Source organism: Mytilus edulis, chromosome 3 (assembly GCF_963676685.1).
Source record: "Mytilus edulis chromosome 3, xbMytEdul2.2, whole genome shotgun sequence".
Lineage (NCBI taxonomy): Eukaryota > Metazoa > Mollusca > Bivalvia > Mytilida > Mytilidae > Mytilus > Mytilus edulis.
In genome coordinates this window covers 35087097-35104615 of record NC_092346.1, presented here as the reverse complement: position 1 = coordinate 35104615, position 17519 = coordinate 35087097, and the positions used below count along the sequence as shown (strand labels likewise).

At 32.3% G+C, this 17519-nt stretch overlaps 1 protein-coding gene across 1 annotated transcript; it reads right to left on the bottom strand.

Annotated features, from left to right (window-relative positions):
- Window positions 1–8309: 8309 nt before the first annotated feature.
- Window positions 8310–16548, bottom strand: LOC139515213 (uncharacterized). The gene is made up of 7 exons (XM_071304778.1): window positions 16510–16548; window positions 14799–14927; window positions 14360–14399; window positions 12368–12420; window positions 10193–10330; window positions 8993–9086; window positions 8310–8575 (listed from the first exon to the last, which is right to left on the bottom strand). The coding sequence occupies exons 1-7, from the start codon at window positions 16546–16548 to the stop codon at window positions 8331–8333; spliced, it is 738 nt and encodes a 245-aa protein (XP_071160879.1). The 3' UTR covers window positions 8310–8330.
- Between the last annotated feature and the right edge of the window lie 971 nt (window positions 16549–17519).

Below are 17519 nucleotides of genomic sequence, written 5' to 3'. Positions count from 1 at the left end.
GATGAAAATTTGTATGCTGATTCCTATACTATATATATATGATGTACTACAACTTGTTTCACGCGGAATGCTAAGAATTGAATACTATGTGTTTAAAAATTTATACGAATTGAGCGAATCACATTTTAGAAAGTACTTCCGCACTTCATGCAAAATGGGGAGGTCACTTACTTTCGTTTGTATCATTAAAACAAAAATGATGAAAATGTGTATGCTGATTCCTATACTTTGTATTCATGGTTCATTTCCCGATGTCAAATATCTCATATCTCTTTACATTCATCCACATGTATATGGATTTGAGGTTAAAGTTCTGCATATACATAACGTAATCGACTATCGTTATAACAAAATGAAACGATTTCAATCACTCATTCATTGGAAATAAATTATATGCTTCAAAAATCGGGTCTGACCTGAATAACCCCATGTATTGATGATAAGAAACAGAAAGTGAGCAAAGACATGATTAAGTAAGCATGCAATTTATCATTCACACGTTTGGGTTTTTGCCGTTAAATGCCTTGAATGCTTCAAAAAGAAAGGTAAATCGTACCAGTCACAACTCATCATAGACGTTGTTCGTACGTTTAATTGTTATTGTCTGAAGCAAAAAAAAAAAAAAAAACAACAACAACAAACAAACATACATACAAACAAACAAACAGAAAACAATCAGATTTCAGAAAATCTGTTGCAGATCAGATACGATAAATTTACGGGGACATTTGAATTTTAGTCATATATATATATTTTAATTGTTTATTGTTTGAATCGGAAAAGAAAAAAGAAACATTGAATATCATATCTGATGTATTTTATCTGCTAGATTAAAATATTCTGCCAAAATAATCACAATATTAAAACATGGCGTCAAACTGTAGGTGATACCAATTGAGTGTGTTATTAATTTTTAATTGAAATTGAGAGAATGTCAAACTGTTTAATAGTGCATAAAAATTAAATTCTCAAAAATACTGAACTCCGAGGAAACTCGAAAAGGAAATTCTCTAATCGAATGGATTAATCAAAAGCTGAAATACAACAAACGAATTGATAACAACTGTCATATTCCTGACTTGGTACAGACATTTTCTCATGTAGAAAATGGTAGATTGAACCTGGTTTTGTAGCAAGTCAAACCTCTAACTTGTATGACAGTCGCATCAAATTCCATTATATTGACAACGATGCGTGAACAAAACAAACAGACACAATAGATAAAAATGTCACTAACAAATAACATAAAAAGAAATAACAAGGACTGCGAAAAGCAAACCCAAGTTTCTCAATAGACATTCTTAACTTCTTTTAAAATGAAAGCATATTTCCCACCATCAAACCATCATTGCTATTCATGAATAGAACAACTTCGTATCAAGCAAACTATTTGGATGTTGTGATTTATGGTAGATTTTGTTTTTTCAGAACCGTAAATTTTTTTTCTCTTCAGTTTACCTTTTGTTTTGACAAGGACTTTCAAGACAAAATTTCTTTTCATATTTCAGCCTTCATATCAGATGTTGATGTGATATTTTGTGCTATTATAGTATAAGAGAAACGAAAAATGTCAAATATAATTAAAATTAGTTCTCCGCACTTGCTCCTCGTTATTTTTATTTCACGCGTGGCATATAAACAACGAGGAGTAAGTGCGGAGAACTAATTTTAAGTATATTGGAAAAATATCAAAGGATATTCAAACACATAAGTTGAAAATAAACTAACAAAAAAAAAGAGAAAAACTTTCAAAAGACAAGCAACAGTATACAATACAAAACTGAGAACTGAGAACTGAGCAACAAGAACCTTTCAATAAACTGGGAATAATCTTAGGTACTTCGAAAAGGGAAGCAAATCGTGCTTTACATATAGCACCGTGTAAAAATTACATCTGTTTGTAAGATTTTATGAAGCAATAGAAACAAATATTTTCAATTAATATCATAGTGTTCCCGAAAAGTACTTTTTATTGATCAAATAACCTGTAATTTTGGCGAGTATGGATATTTACAAATGGGTTCGTTGAATGGATGAAAAACTGTATAAAAGACTTTTGTTTTTTATGTAGGGTTTGCTTGTTTTAGGAAATCCGAGTGTAAGTTTAAACAGTCAAAAGTTAAAAAATATCAATCACAGCTTTCCAATTACTCGCCAATATGACTGTGTATATTTATCTATTAAAAAAAATAATAATAAAAGCTTTGTGAGACGATAAAAAAGCCTGATTTACAATCTTCACCACTTACCATTTTTAAAAAAACATTAAGTAAAGATTTTTCAACTTATCTAAGTCACATAAACTGCATCGTTTTTCAAAGATTTTTGACAAACATTTCTGTGATATAGATACAATGGATAAGCGTTGATTCTTGAAAAAGAAACCATGAGCCCGCAGGGCGAATGGTTTGTTTTTCATGAATCAACGCTTATCCATTGTATCTATCACTTAAACTATTGTGATAATGTCTTTTGAAAATTAACGCCTATTCTTAATTAGAAGGTATTGTAAGTGAGTTTAATTAACCATTATATTGTGTCAAACGATCCATTACAAAAAATTATAAATCACAATTAAATGTTTAAAAAATACAAATATATTATAACACAACACGTCTGCCCTTAAAGATCTTCATATCATCAGGCATCCGAATGTTATCTGTTTTTACAAAATAAGATATATTCGAACTTATTTCTATTTGAATTGATCTTAATGGAAATGGAGAATGTGTCAAAGGGACAACAACCCTACAAAAACATATAATGCATATAATAAGTATGTTTCCGAAATTTCTATCAATAAGCCTAATTCAAGTAATATCACGATTTTCTAGCATAGGAATTTGCGAATTAAAATTTGTCAAATTATGTAGTAAAATAGATGAAATCATATAATATTAATTTATAAAACAAAAATGGACCAATATTATGCAATCCATTTTTGTTTTGTTTGAAATAAAGGCAACAGTAGTATACCGCTGTTCAAAATTCATAAATCCATCATAAACGTCAAGGATAATTATTCCTACAAGGAGTACAAATACTATTTTTGCTAAATTCTGTCCATGGACAAAAAACAAAATCGGGGTAACAAACTAAAACCGAGGGAAACGCATTAAAGATAAGAGGAGAACAACGACATAACACTAAAATGTAACACACATAGACAAAATCCCACGAGAATAACAAATATAACATATATATATAACATCAAAACAAAATACATGAATTTGGGATAGACAAGTACCGTAACACGTCTTATCGCAATGTGAATTTACACTCAAAAATAAAAGAAAACAAACGACACAACGAAACATATGGCATAGCCAACCATTATTCGATAATAACGACCAAAATCGCCTTTTTTACACAAAATATCCACAATAACATTCAAAACAAGAACAAAAACTGGAAATTTAGACTATTGGAACAACAAAGAGAATTCAGGGATTCGAACCTAATCAGACAAGTCCTTAGCTTTAACTTATTTATCTTAACTACGAAACCTCGTGGCTACCAACTCATAATATACGATTACCTATTATGTATATATAAAGGTTCAAGCCTTTTGTGTTCGTTGTACCGATGTATATCATATATTCATTTATATATATAAAATAGACTTTTAAATCATATCCGATTAGTAGCCCAGAGGTTTCGTCGATATGTTAATGTCAGAAACAAGTTACAAAATTTATGGACGGGTTCGATTCCCAGTGAAGGCATATAGAAATTACAAAAATTAAAGGTAAGTTTTTAAAATAATTTCATTAGTGAACAGAAATCAAGAAACTGGTCAAATCAAACTTAATGATATTAGGCACACAAAGGTAACAACAGAATATAATCTGGCGAGTCCATTTCAGCGACGGATTTAGGAAGCGTTGATTCTAGAAAAAGAATCCACGGTAAATGAATAGGCTGACGTCACCACAATGGTTTAATTATGGTGAAAATATATAACTCTTTTTATCTCGCCTGCATCGTTTGTCAGAGAAAGAGAGCCATAGGTGTTGTTTTACGGAAGCGGCGGCGACGGTGTATGATGTATAATATTGTTTACATTTTAAGATGGTACTCAGAATAGAATCCTATACGGCTTCTGATTGGTTGATACAAGATTGGAATTACATTTAATCGAAAGCTTATCCAATTAGGTTTAAAAATTGCCGAAAATCATATTCACATTTTTTGAAGTATAGAAAATATCTTCTATTTCTGCAAGTCGGAGCAATTAAAAATATGCCTTTTTCATTAAGCGAAAAAAATAGACGATCTTTTTCAACTGCATTTTAAGTCAATTTGAGCCGCATGACCCTATATATTTTTTTGGTTGTAATGCAACACTGGCATTTCTAGGAACTGCTACCCGTTTTTCCCTAGTTTGTGTAATCTTTGAAAAAAAATACGAAACACTAGTGGTACCCTATGGAAAATGCATTACGAATAATTGCGCCCTTGTAACCAACAATTGCTTTCTGCTTAGTAAATCGGTTTGATAGGAACAACTTGTGTTAGATCGATGATATTTTGTATAACATTGTACTACTATCAGTGCATATAAGTTTTTACGACATATTAGTTTGACGAGGCCATGCCCTCTAGGTCAAGGTCTTTCGAATTATAGTTGATAAGCAATTTTCATGGTTAAGTGTTCTGCAAAAGTTAGTTTGATCGTTACTTCTTGTAAATAATCAATGATATTTTTTATAAAGTTCCATTTCTATCAGTACATATTAGTTCTATCGAGTCCCTGTCCCTAGTTCAGGGTCCAGCGACTTTAAACTATTTAGCAGTTTTCAATGTTGACTTCTATGCTAGTTTAACGCTGCATTGAAGCACCATTGATGGCCTTTTGCTGTTGTTTGCTCTATGGTCGGGTTATTTTATCTTTGACATATTCCCCATTTCCATTCTCCATTTTATTTAGTTATTTTGATAGGAACTAGTTGTGATAGATATTTTCGTTCATGTTGCATTATTATCATTACAAATCAATGTGACGACTATTTCAAGGCCCCGTCCCTATGTCATAGTCCAGCAACTTTGAATCGATTAGCAATGCTGTGGCATCAAATTGACTTTTGACATTAATAGGTAAATAAGAATTTAATGTAAGGCAAAAAGAAATTACCATGGTTGCTAGATTTTATTTTTCAAGTTGTATCATGAAATTTAATTGAAATAATTTATCAAAATATGAATTAACAAACTATTGTCTCAAAAGATATGTTTTGCCAGTCGAAAAATTAATCGACCTGTATATTTATTCTTGTTTGTTGATTGTTTACAAAGGTGCATACAATCAGTTTATTTTTGTTTCCAAACACGACCATTAATTAGCAGCCAATGTTTCACAACAACACTGACCAAGCAAACAAAATTTGACGATTATACGATTTTATGATATATGCATGCCTTGGTTCCAAAATAGAATAAACATTATTTTTCACCAGTCACTCGTTTCTTATGACTTTAAATCTTGGTGCAATATTTCATTGTTTGTACACCTGTTGAATCAAGTATTCAAAAAGTCGCTCTTTAAAAGTATTAGAAGACAATAGCAATCAAAACCAAGGAGTAAACAAAGACTCACAAAACCAAAGGACATTTACATCAACAGTTACAAATAATAAATAAGAAACAACACGTAGTCCACTAAAAACCGGAAGTGAAATGTTGTCTTTTTATGATCCTCATAAAAAAAAGAAGGAAAGAAAAAACAGAATCAAACATAAACTATCATTTAAAAAAGATTCCTGCTTAATTTTGTATTTCATTGATATCGACGAATTTCAGACGAATTGCGAAAACATTATCAAGTGGAACATCCAGAAAATAGAGAAGCAGCCACGTACTTATGGAGTCATCGTCACTGATTGCATTTTTTATAAATTTCCAGTTAACAAAACATTGAATTTTTCGAAAAACTAAGGATTTTCTTTTCCCAGGCATAGATTACCTTAGCCGTATTTGGCACAACTTTTTGGAATTTTAGATCCTCAATGCTCTTCAAATTTGTACTTGTTTGGCTTTATAAATATTTTGATATGAGCCTCACTGATTCGTCTTATGTAGACGAAACTCGCGTCTGGCGTACTAAATTATAATCCTGGTACCTTTGGACCTTTGATAACTATTTACACCACTGGGTCGATGCCACTGCTGGTGGACGTTTCGTCCCCGAGGGTATCACCAGCCCAGTAGTCAACACTTCGGTGTTGACATGAATATCAATAGTGTGGTCATTTTTATAAATTTCCAGTTAACAAAACATTGAATTTTTCGAAAAGCTAAGGATTTTCTTATCCCAGGCATAGATTACCTTAGCCGTATTTGGCACAACTTTTTGGAATTTGGGATCCTCAATGCTCTTCAACTTTGTACTTGTTTGGCTTTATAAATATTTTGATATGAGCGTCGCTGATGAGTCTTATGTAGACGAAAAGCGCGTCTGGCGTACTAAATTATAATCCTGGTACCTTTGATAACTATTGCAAATATAAATACAGTAAAGAAGTATCATCCAACTTCAAATTATATGCAGATAAAGCGGTATATGATTTGATATTAACTAATAGTGTTTTTGTTGCAGTGTTTCTGGTATTCCATTGTTTTCCTCTTATACTTGATACATTCCCCTCGATTTTAGTTTGTAACCTGGATTCGTTTTCGCTTCATCGATTAATGACTATTGAACAGTGGTAAACTACTGAAGTCTTATTTCTTGGTTTCTGATTTCCTATCCATGTTACCTTTGTAGTATTAATAATTTTTACATTTTGTTGAATTTTGTGCTGTGCATACTCAAGTCTGAAAATAAAACAAGACTTTTCACAGTATGTGTTATAACTTAAATAATCACAAGGTGTGAAAAATGAAACTGCAAATGTGTTCTTTAATAAACAATGATGGGGAATCGCCATCTTGGGAATAATTCCACAAACCACCAGTACTGAACGCTATATGGGACTTGCAGTGAGTTTGGAGATTTTATCCAGGTTGAACGCTAAACTGTGAATTCGAGATGAAGAACGTTAAGGAAAGCGCTATTTGTTTGCTTTTGTCAAGTGCATGCAATGGCTTGAATTGATACACGATATCCTGTCATTGATATTGAACAGCACCTTTACCACAAAAAAGATGAAAAGACATTAAACGGTCCAAGTACACTGCATTAAATAGCTCTCCAACATTTGACATCCTAGACGAACGTTTAATGAAGTTAATTTCATCAAGTTATTGTTCTGTTTCATTAGCCTGTTCATATGTCACGAAGGGAAATGCATTTTCATAGCATACTATCACATGTATCATGTATTAACAGACACGGTTTGTTCTTTGTTCTACGACGAACAAGATGATTTTGTTTTACATATCACCCCCTTAGTAGAAATATATTAACTTCATCTACATATGGGACATACATTTCTTAACTCATTCTATATTCAAGAGATTGCAGCTGCAACTCAGACTTTGTACAACGTCACCATTGTCTGAGCAGAAAGTTGATGAACCAGGGTTGTGTCAAAGAACATCTCGACCTTTTTCGAAAGAAGTTCATTGGAGGATATCAAGACCTAGTTTATAAATATTCAGTATCGACTTGACAATTAATTATACTTTAAGTAAAGATTCTAGGAACGGACGTTGGTTATCATCTTAATTACATGTTATAGAGTTCATGTATTTATCTTTGTAAATTATTACTTCTACTGTTTAGTCTATTTTTTAGTGATATCTATTTGACTAGGCTCGGTACTTATACATCCCGTCATTGTGTTATTGTGCTATGGTAAATTTTTTGTATTCTTGTCTTTCGTTTTTGCTAAATTAATGTGCTTTGTCTTTATTTCATGTTTATTCTTTGTTGACAATTTGTTTGATTTTATAGTAATTAAGATTATCAACACAATGTTGACATTTGTACTTCTATTTTTGACATTTGTACCTGTTATGTCTGTTTGTTTTGTTCACACATTATTGTCAATATAATAGAATTGTGTGCGAATGTCATACAAGTGAGATGTTTATCCAGCTATATAAACCAGGTGCACTTAACCATTTCCTACATAAGAAAATGGCTGTAACAAGTCAGGTATATGACAGTTGTTATCCACTCGTTTAATGTGGTTGTGCTTTAGATTTTTTCCCTTTGATTAGGGACTTTCCGTTTTGAATGTTTCTCGGAGTTGGGTATTTTTGTTATTTTACTTTTTTATGATGATGGAAGATTTTAACGATCTTGATTGGCTATGCAGCCTTTGCAAAATAATGTAACGGCGATGAATCGTAAAATAAATGAACCATTGTTATAGTTAAATCATAATTTATTTCTCGCAAATATAACCTCCAAGTAAACCACCCATTGCACACCAGACAGCATGGAACCTATATCCTCTAGAGGCTAAGAAGAACATACAATCTTGTGCACCATTAAATGTTCCATTTGGTTCGCCATTGTCAAATGCAAAGTACCTCATCTTGACCATTTTTCCGTCCTTTTTTATCCATCTCCAATCACCACCGGTCTTGTATCTATTGATGTTACGTCCACCGACATAATAATGCACACCTTTGAAATAAAAATAAATCTAATTGTAAAAAAGTTCATTTATGTGATATGCATTTTGACCTGAAAGCGTCTTTCTGTAAACGTGTTAATTTCGCATCAACTACTGTTAAGGTATCTCAAGTATAGACAATTATGAATTGATGAATAAATTTTCTTGCAAAAATTTCATCAAGTGTTATAGCGCAATCCCAATTTTGTAAGCACTAATTTAAAAAAAACACACACTAATACAAAAAGACCACAAATATTTTTACATACTTTTTTTTTATAACGTTACAGTACTACAAAGAAACGAGTTTGTTGAGAATACGTTCTACTTTCTTGTGTGGTCTTTCGAACTAAACCAAATTTATGGTTCTCTACTTATACCTACTATTGGTCTTGTACATTGATCGTCGAAATTAAATAATAATATACCTGTTTTCATTTTTAGAAGTTCGTACTTCATCAACATAGCTTCATTCACAGTTTCAAAGTTTGCCAGGTATGCACCTCGTCGTAAGCATTTTGCCTGAAACCATGAAAAAAACGTCAAAAAATGTTAATATACGATACAACATACTTTTTGTTATTATAAAACAAGGGTGAGATGGTTATTATATGTAAACAAATGTGGTATGAGTGTCAAATAGACACCTCTCCATCAAACTCGCGATTTGTAAGAGGAAGCCATTATAGGTCAAAGTGCCATCTTTAATACGGAGCCTTGGTCATACTGAACAGCAAGCTGTACAGGGCCCCCAAAATGGCTAGTGAAAAACCATTCAAACAGGCTCTGGAAAACAACAACATGTTTCCTTGCAGATAATTCAGTTGCCTTTTCATTGTCAGTTTTTATCTAACTATGCCTATAAAAGAAATATTGACGGAGTAAATGTACAGATTATGGAGAGACCTGTTTGTCACTTGCCAGGGGATGATAAGGCGCATCACGTCAAAAAATTTATAATACAAGAAGGATTTGATTTGATACTTTTCATACGGTAATATTTTTTATAAATGTTTTATACGTTGAGTTGTAAGTGAAGTAAACATGCCTGTCATTTAAAAAAAAGAAAAAAAAGGGAAAACAAGAGTCGACAGCAAAATAGTATTCGCAGTGTTGCAAACAACGTCAAACATCAAACTGCTATAAAACAAATACAAATACACACAAACGTATCGATAACGAGGACCAACTGGTCAAGACAGCATTACTTCTGACTTGGTATGGGAAAACATAGTGGTAGTGTTAGAAAAGTTTTACGTTTGTTCCCTTTGACTATCTTTTCATTGATTCTTAATGATTTTTTCACAATTCAATTTTCTATTGGTTCATTGTTTAGTTACACTCGATCACCTAGAATTGTAATATGAATCATCTCTTTTTGATTTTTCGAGAAAAAAAAATAATGGCGATTTCGTAAGTTAAATACACGCTGTCACTACGGTAACTGACTAAAACCAGTTAATCAACTGAGCACATGTGATCAACAATCACTCGATAGCTAATAATAATATGCTACACCTAGCTTACAAGCAACAGCTATCTTTATCCACTTTTCGATGTCACTATTGTGACCCTTTGACTAAATTTGATGAGTGTGTACAATATGACGATTTCTATTAATAACTTACAAAAGCAGTATCACCGGACACTTTATCTTTTTGTATAAGATAACATCCTTTACCTACTCGTCGATATGGATAACTGCATTCATCTGTAAAAATTAGATAACGTAATAAAATCAAATGGTAAAAAAGGGACTTATCAATCTAGTGTCTATAAAATTGATATGAAATAATACATGATTCGATCTATCCCAGTTCATCGTATTCGGGTTGGTCTTTCTAATGATTTTAATATCCTCTCTTGGTATATTTTTTCCAAGCAATCGCCGATATTTCCCAACATATGTCTAATGCATTTAACAAATTAGATATAAATAAAAACATTCATCAAATACTTGGCATTTCCTATTAAATCTATTATATTTTCCCCAACTGTCAAATTAAACCAAGCTCTTCCCATACATTAAAAAAAGTCTTTGTATAAGACGTGTCACGGTACTTTTCTATCCCAAATTCATGTATTTAGTTTTGATGTTATATTTGTTATTCGTATCGGATTTTGTCTAATGTTTAGATCGTTTCTGTGTGTGTTACATTTTAATGTTGTGTCGTCATTTTCTTGTATTTAATGCGTTTCCCTCAGTTTTGGTTTATGACCCGGATTTATTTTTGTCTATCGATTTATGAGTTTTAACATCGGTATTCTACTGTTGCCTTTATTTGTGGCATCTGTGACAGATTATATTTTTCTGAGAAAAAAAATTAGTGGTTATTAAGTAGGGTTATCGTAATTATCCTTTACCAAATGAATAATTCGGTAAATATATATTTGTTAATTGTGAAACAATCAGCGGGGACGATTTATATACAAATCGCAATATTGCAGAATAAATTGTGTGCAAAAATTTTGTATAGAATAAATAAACAACAAAAAATTATGACAATAAACCAAAACTAGTCCAAATAGTACAAACAAACAATACATGGCGAATGTCGTGCTAAAAGTGTGGATATTTCCAAAATGAAAGTCAACTTAGTTTGACAGTAGTTTTTGTTTTTATATATCTGATTAAAATTCATTTTAACGATAGTAACAGATTTTGAAAAATCGATATCATTTTGTTTATTGCATGATTTAGTTTGTAAACTAATAGCATGTAATGTTACCTTATCCAAGCATCATTTATCATGTGAAGGATAAGGTGCATTATGTGAAGAAGCCAATGGGCTTCGAGGGTTAATATATGAACTTTTATTGTATGTCAAGGCCGCACGCCTTTTGTCACAGCTGAGTTATTTTTTTGTCTGACCACTACTATATCAGCTCGTGCAAAGACGTGACCAGTCTCTTTTTTAAAAACCCAAATCGCTATGGGCATTTATTGGTCTTGATATTTATTTTTGGGACGGGTGTATTACTGATTATATAATTTGGGAGGGTACATATTAACCCTCGAAGCCCTTTGGCTTCTTTATATAATGCACCTTATCCTTTACATCATAAATGGTGCTTGGATAAAGTAACTTTATATATCATAATCCTGGGCTTGCTCAGGTTAATAAGTGAACTCGTTGTAGCTCCAGTAAATGCAACTTCCAAAATAGAATGAGAAATAAATGGAAATTAATAACTAACTGATCTCATGTACATTACCAGTAAAAGAAAACTTGAACAGAGATTAACACAAAGAAAATTAGAAATATCCAACACGAAACTATTTGAAAATCAGTCAAATCATTCTGACAAGTTTTGTTTTAAGACGGACAAGTCTTTGCTCTCAAGTTTTTATTTCACATACTTTGCAATTTTATCAAATACCAAAATTAAGTCTAATTTGAACCAGTATAAAGCAAATCTTACACATAAAAATTCTTGTAGCAATGCAGAAAAATTAAAATTTAATTATTTTAACCTTGTTGTATATTAATATGTATCACACAATATAATTGGAAAACAAATATTCTTTAGTGTCTATCACTAGTTCACAAATCTTTAGTATGTCCATACACGCAACGCGATATATAAATAACTTCGCAAATGTCCAGTCACTGTTCACTATTAAGAATCAACAGCTGGAATAATGGTTCCTCCATCTCCAATTTATTAGTTCCTTAGACAGTTCATCTCCTGATACAGAAAAAAACCGCTGGAACTGTATCTCTAAGTCATCATCAACGTGATCAGGCTGGAAAAGTATGATTAAATACTGAATGAACATAATTTGAATTTGTATTGTCTACCTCAATATCCTTACAGTAAAACTTTTTGAAGGTCTGACCTAATGCCCAACTTGCTGTTTTCAGAATATCATTTAAATGATATACCTGCTCTATTAGCTGCAGAAGAGGATGCAGATCTGTATGAATGAGCTTTAAATTTCAACACATTTATGCCTGCATTAGACAGTACCAATTTTAACCATCTGGCAAGTACAGCTTTTAAAGTTCTGAATGATATGAACAATTACTAATTTTTCTCAAGTCTTAATTTCTGTGAATATAATGTTTTAAAGGTTCAACAGGACAAATTTCTTTTTTTTCTGAAAGTCTTGTTCTATGTTTTTTTTTTTTTGGTCGTGTCATCTTTAATAAAGTTGTGACACGAAAAATAAATGATGTACCTGTATTGAGAACAGAGTTTTAATTAAGACTTGCAAGTGTTTGTAATCTTTGAGCAGATGCTAGAGCAATTAAAGCAACACATTTTAGAGTTTTAAATCGAAATCCTGTAAAGGGTACAGAGATTTTAAATACCGCAATACTTTGCCAACATCCCAAGTAAACACATATCTTGGTCTTGGTGGTCTAAGATTAAACACAGCTTTCAAATATCTTTGAGTATAACTGTTATTTTCAAAAGATAAGTTACCCAATAAAGTCAATGTCTGACATATTGCTTATTTGTGACTATTTATACAGATATAAGACCGTCCTTTTTGAAACAACATGGACAGATAATCTAAGAGAAACTTAGTAAATTTTATGGACGCCATCACGAGATGAATAACCGTTTCACAAATGATATCGGATATGTAACTACAACCCCCCTCCCTTTCATAAACGTAACCTACCGAATTAGACTATTTACCGGATTTGTTATCTCATAAGCAACACGTCGGGTGCCCCATGTGGAACAGGATCTGCTTACCCTTACGGAGCACATGAGATCACCCCTAGTTTTTGGTGGGGTTCGTTTTGTTTATTCTTTAGTTTTCTATGTTTACTATTGTTTGTCTGTTTTCCTTTTCATTTTTGGGCATTGCGTTGTCAGTTTATGTTCGATTTATGAGTTTAACTGTCCATCTGGTATCTTTCGTCACTCTTTTACAGATCAAGAAGTGGGACTATATAAAAAAGAAGATGTGGTATGATTACCAATGAGACAACTTTCCACAAAAGACCAAAATGACACAGACATTAACAACTATAGGTCATCGTACGGCCTTCAACAATGAGCAAAGCCCATACCGTATAGTCAGCTATAATAGGCCCCGATAAGACAATGTAAAACAATTCAAACAAGAAAAACTAACGGCTTTATTTATGTAAAAAAATGAACGAAAAACAAATATGAAACATATAAACAAACGACAACCACTGAATTACAGGCTCCTGACTTGGAACAGGCACATACATAAATAATGTGGCGGGGTTAAACATGTTAGCGGGATCCCAACCCTCCCCCTAACCTGGGACAGTGGTATAACAGTACAACATAAGAACGAACTATAAAAATTAGTTGAAAAAGGCGTAACTCATCAGATGGACAAAAATACAAGTGGACGTGGCCGGGTACTTATACATTCCGACACATAAAGACACAATGAACAGATATGAGAGTACTCGCAGTTATCTGACAGCTAGTGCAAAGCCACTAACCACTAATAAAAAAAATCATGCATCTAAGACTAGTTTGTCTTGAATTACATCACAAAACCCAGCCTCTCCAAGAGTATTCATACTGAACATTGGTTGACTTTCTCCAAGATTTAAAAAAGATTTTTGTAGTTTTGTCTGGAAAACTTTGATTAAAGAGATGTTTCCTGAAACAAGACAGGCGATGAGAAACATTTTTTTGTGTTCATTGTATGACTTTGATTGTTGTGTGCTAGAGTTAGCTAGTTTGACAACTGCGGCAATTTTACAGGAAAATCTATTAATGCTTTCAATAACTTTAGATACCATAACTGAGTTGTCCATACAGGGACGATTAAAATTGCTTACCCTGCTTACCTGATCGTCTACTATCTTTTGAAGTACTCTGCTGGTTTGGCTGAAAGGAGGAAATATATGAAGATATACTTTATGACATGAAAATGAAAAAGCATCAGTTGCATAAGCGACAGGATCTGGAAACCAGATTATAAAATTTTTCAATTGTTTATTTTGTATCTGGGATGCAAAACTGTTTGGTTACTTCATTAAAAACCGATTCATTGAGTTTCCACTCTGAAGTGTCATAAAAATTTCTTGATAAATTATATGGTATAATATTTTCTTTCCCTGGAATAGGTCTCCCATTAACTGCTTTAATATTTTCTAACCACCAAACTATTTCAGAATTGCCTTCTACTGAGATATTCAAAAATGAATTGAAATTATTATTTGATGCATGTAAAGCTCGTGTTTTGTCTAAATCTAAATATCTATGAAACAAGTGAGTATATTGTACTGCACAATGTGCAGATGATGAATAAAGTCCTGCCAATTGTGCTAGACTTCTAGTTGATACTTTGTGAGCTTTAAGCATTTTCTTTGACAGTTTAATTATTTTCTGTACTTTCTCCTCTGGTAAAAATACCTTAAATAGAACAGAATCTATAATATATCCCAAAAATATAATTCTATTGGTTGGAATAAAAACTGATTTTTCAATATTGGTGACAAAACCAACTGACTCTATATAAGTTTTAACCCTTTCTGTATCTGTAATTTGGGATTGTCAAATCAAAATTGTCTACTTGCAAAAGGGAATCATCAAATAAATGTAAATATATGAATCAATACCCATGCTCTGAATATGTGAAAATATTACTTTTAGTATTTTTTTAAATACTCTTGGAGCAGAAGCAATACCGAATGGTAGACGGTATAATTCGTATAATTTTTCATTCCATATGAATTTCAATATTTTCTGTCTGATTCATAGATTGAAATGAAAAAATATTCATCTGTCAAATACAAAGATTTAAAAAAGCTATTTTTGAAATTCCCTTTAAAATCAAATATAGCATTTCTTGTTTAAAATAGTGATAGCTAATAAATTGATTCAATGGTTTAAAATTGATGACTGGCCTAAATTTTCCATTTTACTCTTTTACAAGAAATTTATTTGAAATAAACTGTTCTGATTCACCAAAAGATTCTTTGGTAGGACCTTTCTCAAGCATATCAACTATTTCTTTGCAAATAACGACCTTTTCTTTATTGTTAAATTTTATAGGAATAGGAATTTTTTCCTGAATTGGCTTTTTATCAAATTCTATCTTATATCCCTTAATTGTAGAAATAATCCAATTGTCTTTGGTTAAATATTTCCAACTTGAAATAAAAAAAAAATCAGTTTACCCGACTTTCTTTTTATATTTATACTTTTATTTCTCAACTTTAAAATCTTCTTTTCTATTTGAAGGTGTTGGGTCTTTTTACTCTCAATTGATCCCGTGGGCTCTGATAACTTTGTCTTGGCTGATAGCCCCTTCTGCCTAAAAAAACGGCTTCTTCCCCTGAAACTTCCTCTGTAATTTGAATTTCTACTATAGCTATTAGTAATGTTCTTGTTTATTTTGTTAATAAAATTAATATCTTTCAATCGCTTGCCAACTTCATCTCCAAAAAGCCTAGAACCTGCATCTTCATTGCGATTGCAAAGTTGGTGGTATTTCTTGTCTATGCGTGGTTTTAAAGACATCCGTCTTATAATTGATAGCTTAAAGTGAGTATTGCTCAAAATTGCCAAAGCTTTAGAAATGTTTTCTTTCATTAGTTTTACATTTGCAGTTTTTTTTTATTTCAAAATTCCAGCCTCTCTTATCAATGGTACCATACCACAACCCAGCAATTTTTGTATAGTTTGCAGATTCAAATCAGTAGTTTTAGCTTTTCTTTCAAGGAATTGCCATATCTCAGCATTAACTGGGGGTACTACAAGACTTTTTCAATTTACAGGTATCTTCATCTGTCTTGTCATTACTGACACATCAGATTTTTTTACATACATTGTCAAATACTTTTAAATATGATGGGCTTGCCTCTTCATCGTATTTTTCATCATCTTCAAAAATCTTTGGTAGTTCATAATCAAATTCATCATCTGATATACAACAACTTGAGGTTCATTCTCTTCATCAGACAAAATACTGTAGTTGGTGTCAGTCAATCACCTGCTCGTCGGGTATCGACTCATTCTCAGAACATTCCATGTTAATATGACTACTATGACAAAGTTTTTGTGACTTTTCATTATTCTGACTCAATGTGGATACTAGAGTATCCGACAAACCTTTCAATAGAGTTTTAAGAAAATCTGACTGGTAAGGCTGATTCTTTTAAGCATTTTCTTTACTGTGCCTGTGGTTGTGCGAGGTTTCGTAGCATTCGTACCTTTACCACGTTTTTAACCGGATTCCGCTCCCTGATGGCAACTCATTGTCCATCTCAATCGTGTGCCTTTTAGGTGTCTTTTGCTTGCTGTCTAAAGCCTTGCCTTTTGAAGAGCTTGTACTCTTCTTACCTTACATAATTGAATTTTCAGTCTGTTGTTTTTGTGTGGGTTATCCAACTCCGGGTCATTATTGTTCACACTTTGAGAAAAACCAGAAAATGAAGCATCAACTTCTTCGTCTGAGGCAAATAATTTTAATATTTAATCTTCATTATCATTGCTTTCACTGTCGCTTAAACGCGATGTACAGAGCGACATAATTTCTGTATAAACAGCTGACAGTTTCTGCCAAGTTTTGAAATTTATTTTCAATATATCCGATTCGGATAAGTTATATTACAACATAAAATTGAGAAAGGAAATGGGGAATGCGTCAAAGCGACAACAATCCGACCATAAAGCAGACAATAGTCGACTTAACCACGTGCGGCCTTTCAAAATAAAGAGTCTGGTCACGTCTCTGCACGGGCTTATATAGTAGTGGTCAGACAAAAAATCACTCAGCTGTGACAAAATGCGTACGGCCTTGACATTAAGTTAAGGTTCACTTATTAACCTGCGCAAGCCCAGGACTATGATATATAATAAAAGTTACGGAAAGAAAACCATTATTGTTCTATTCGCGATGGATTTATAATTTGATTTGTTTAAATGTTTATTAAAATAAACTCCGAGAACAATATAATTGGTTTTGTTCTCTCTCATTCTGATTCATTGGGAGGATGGTCG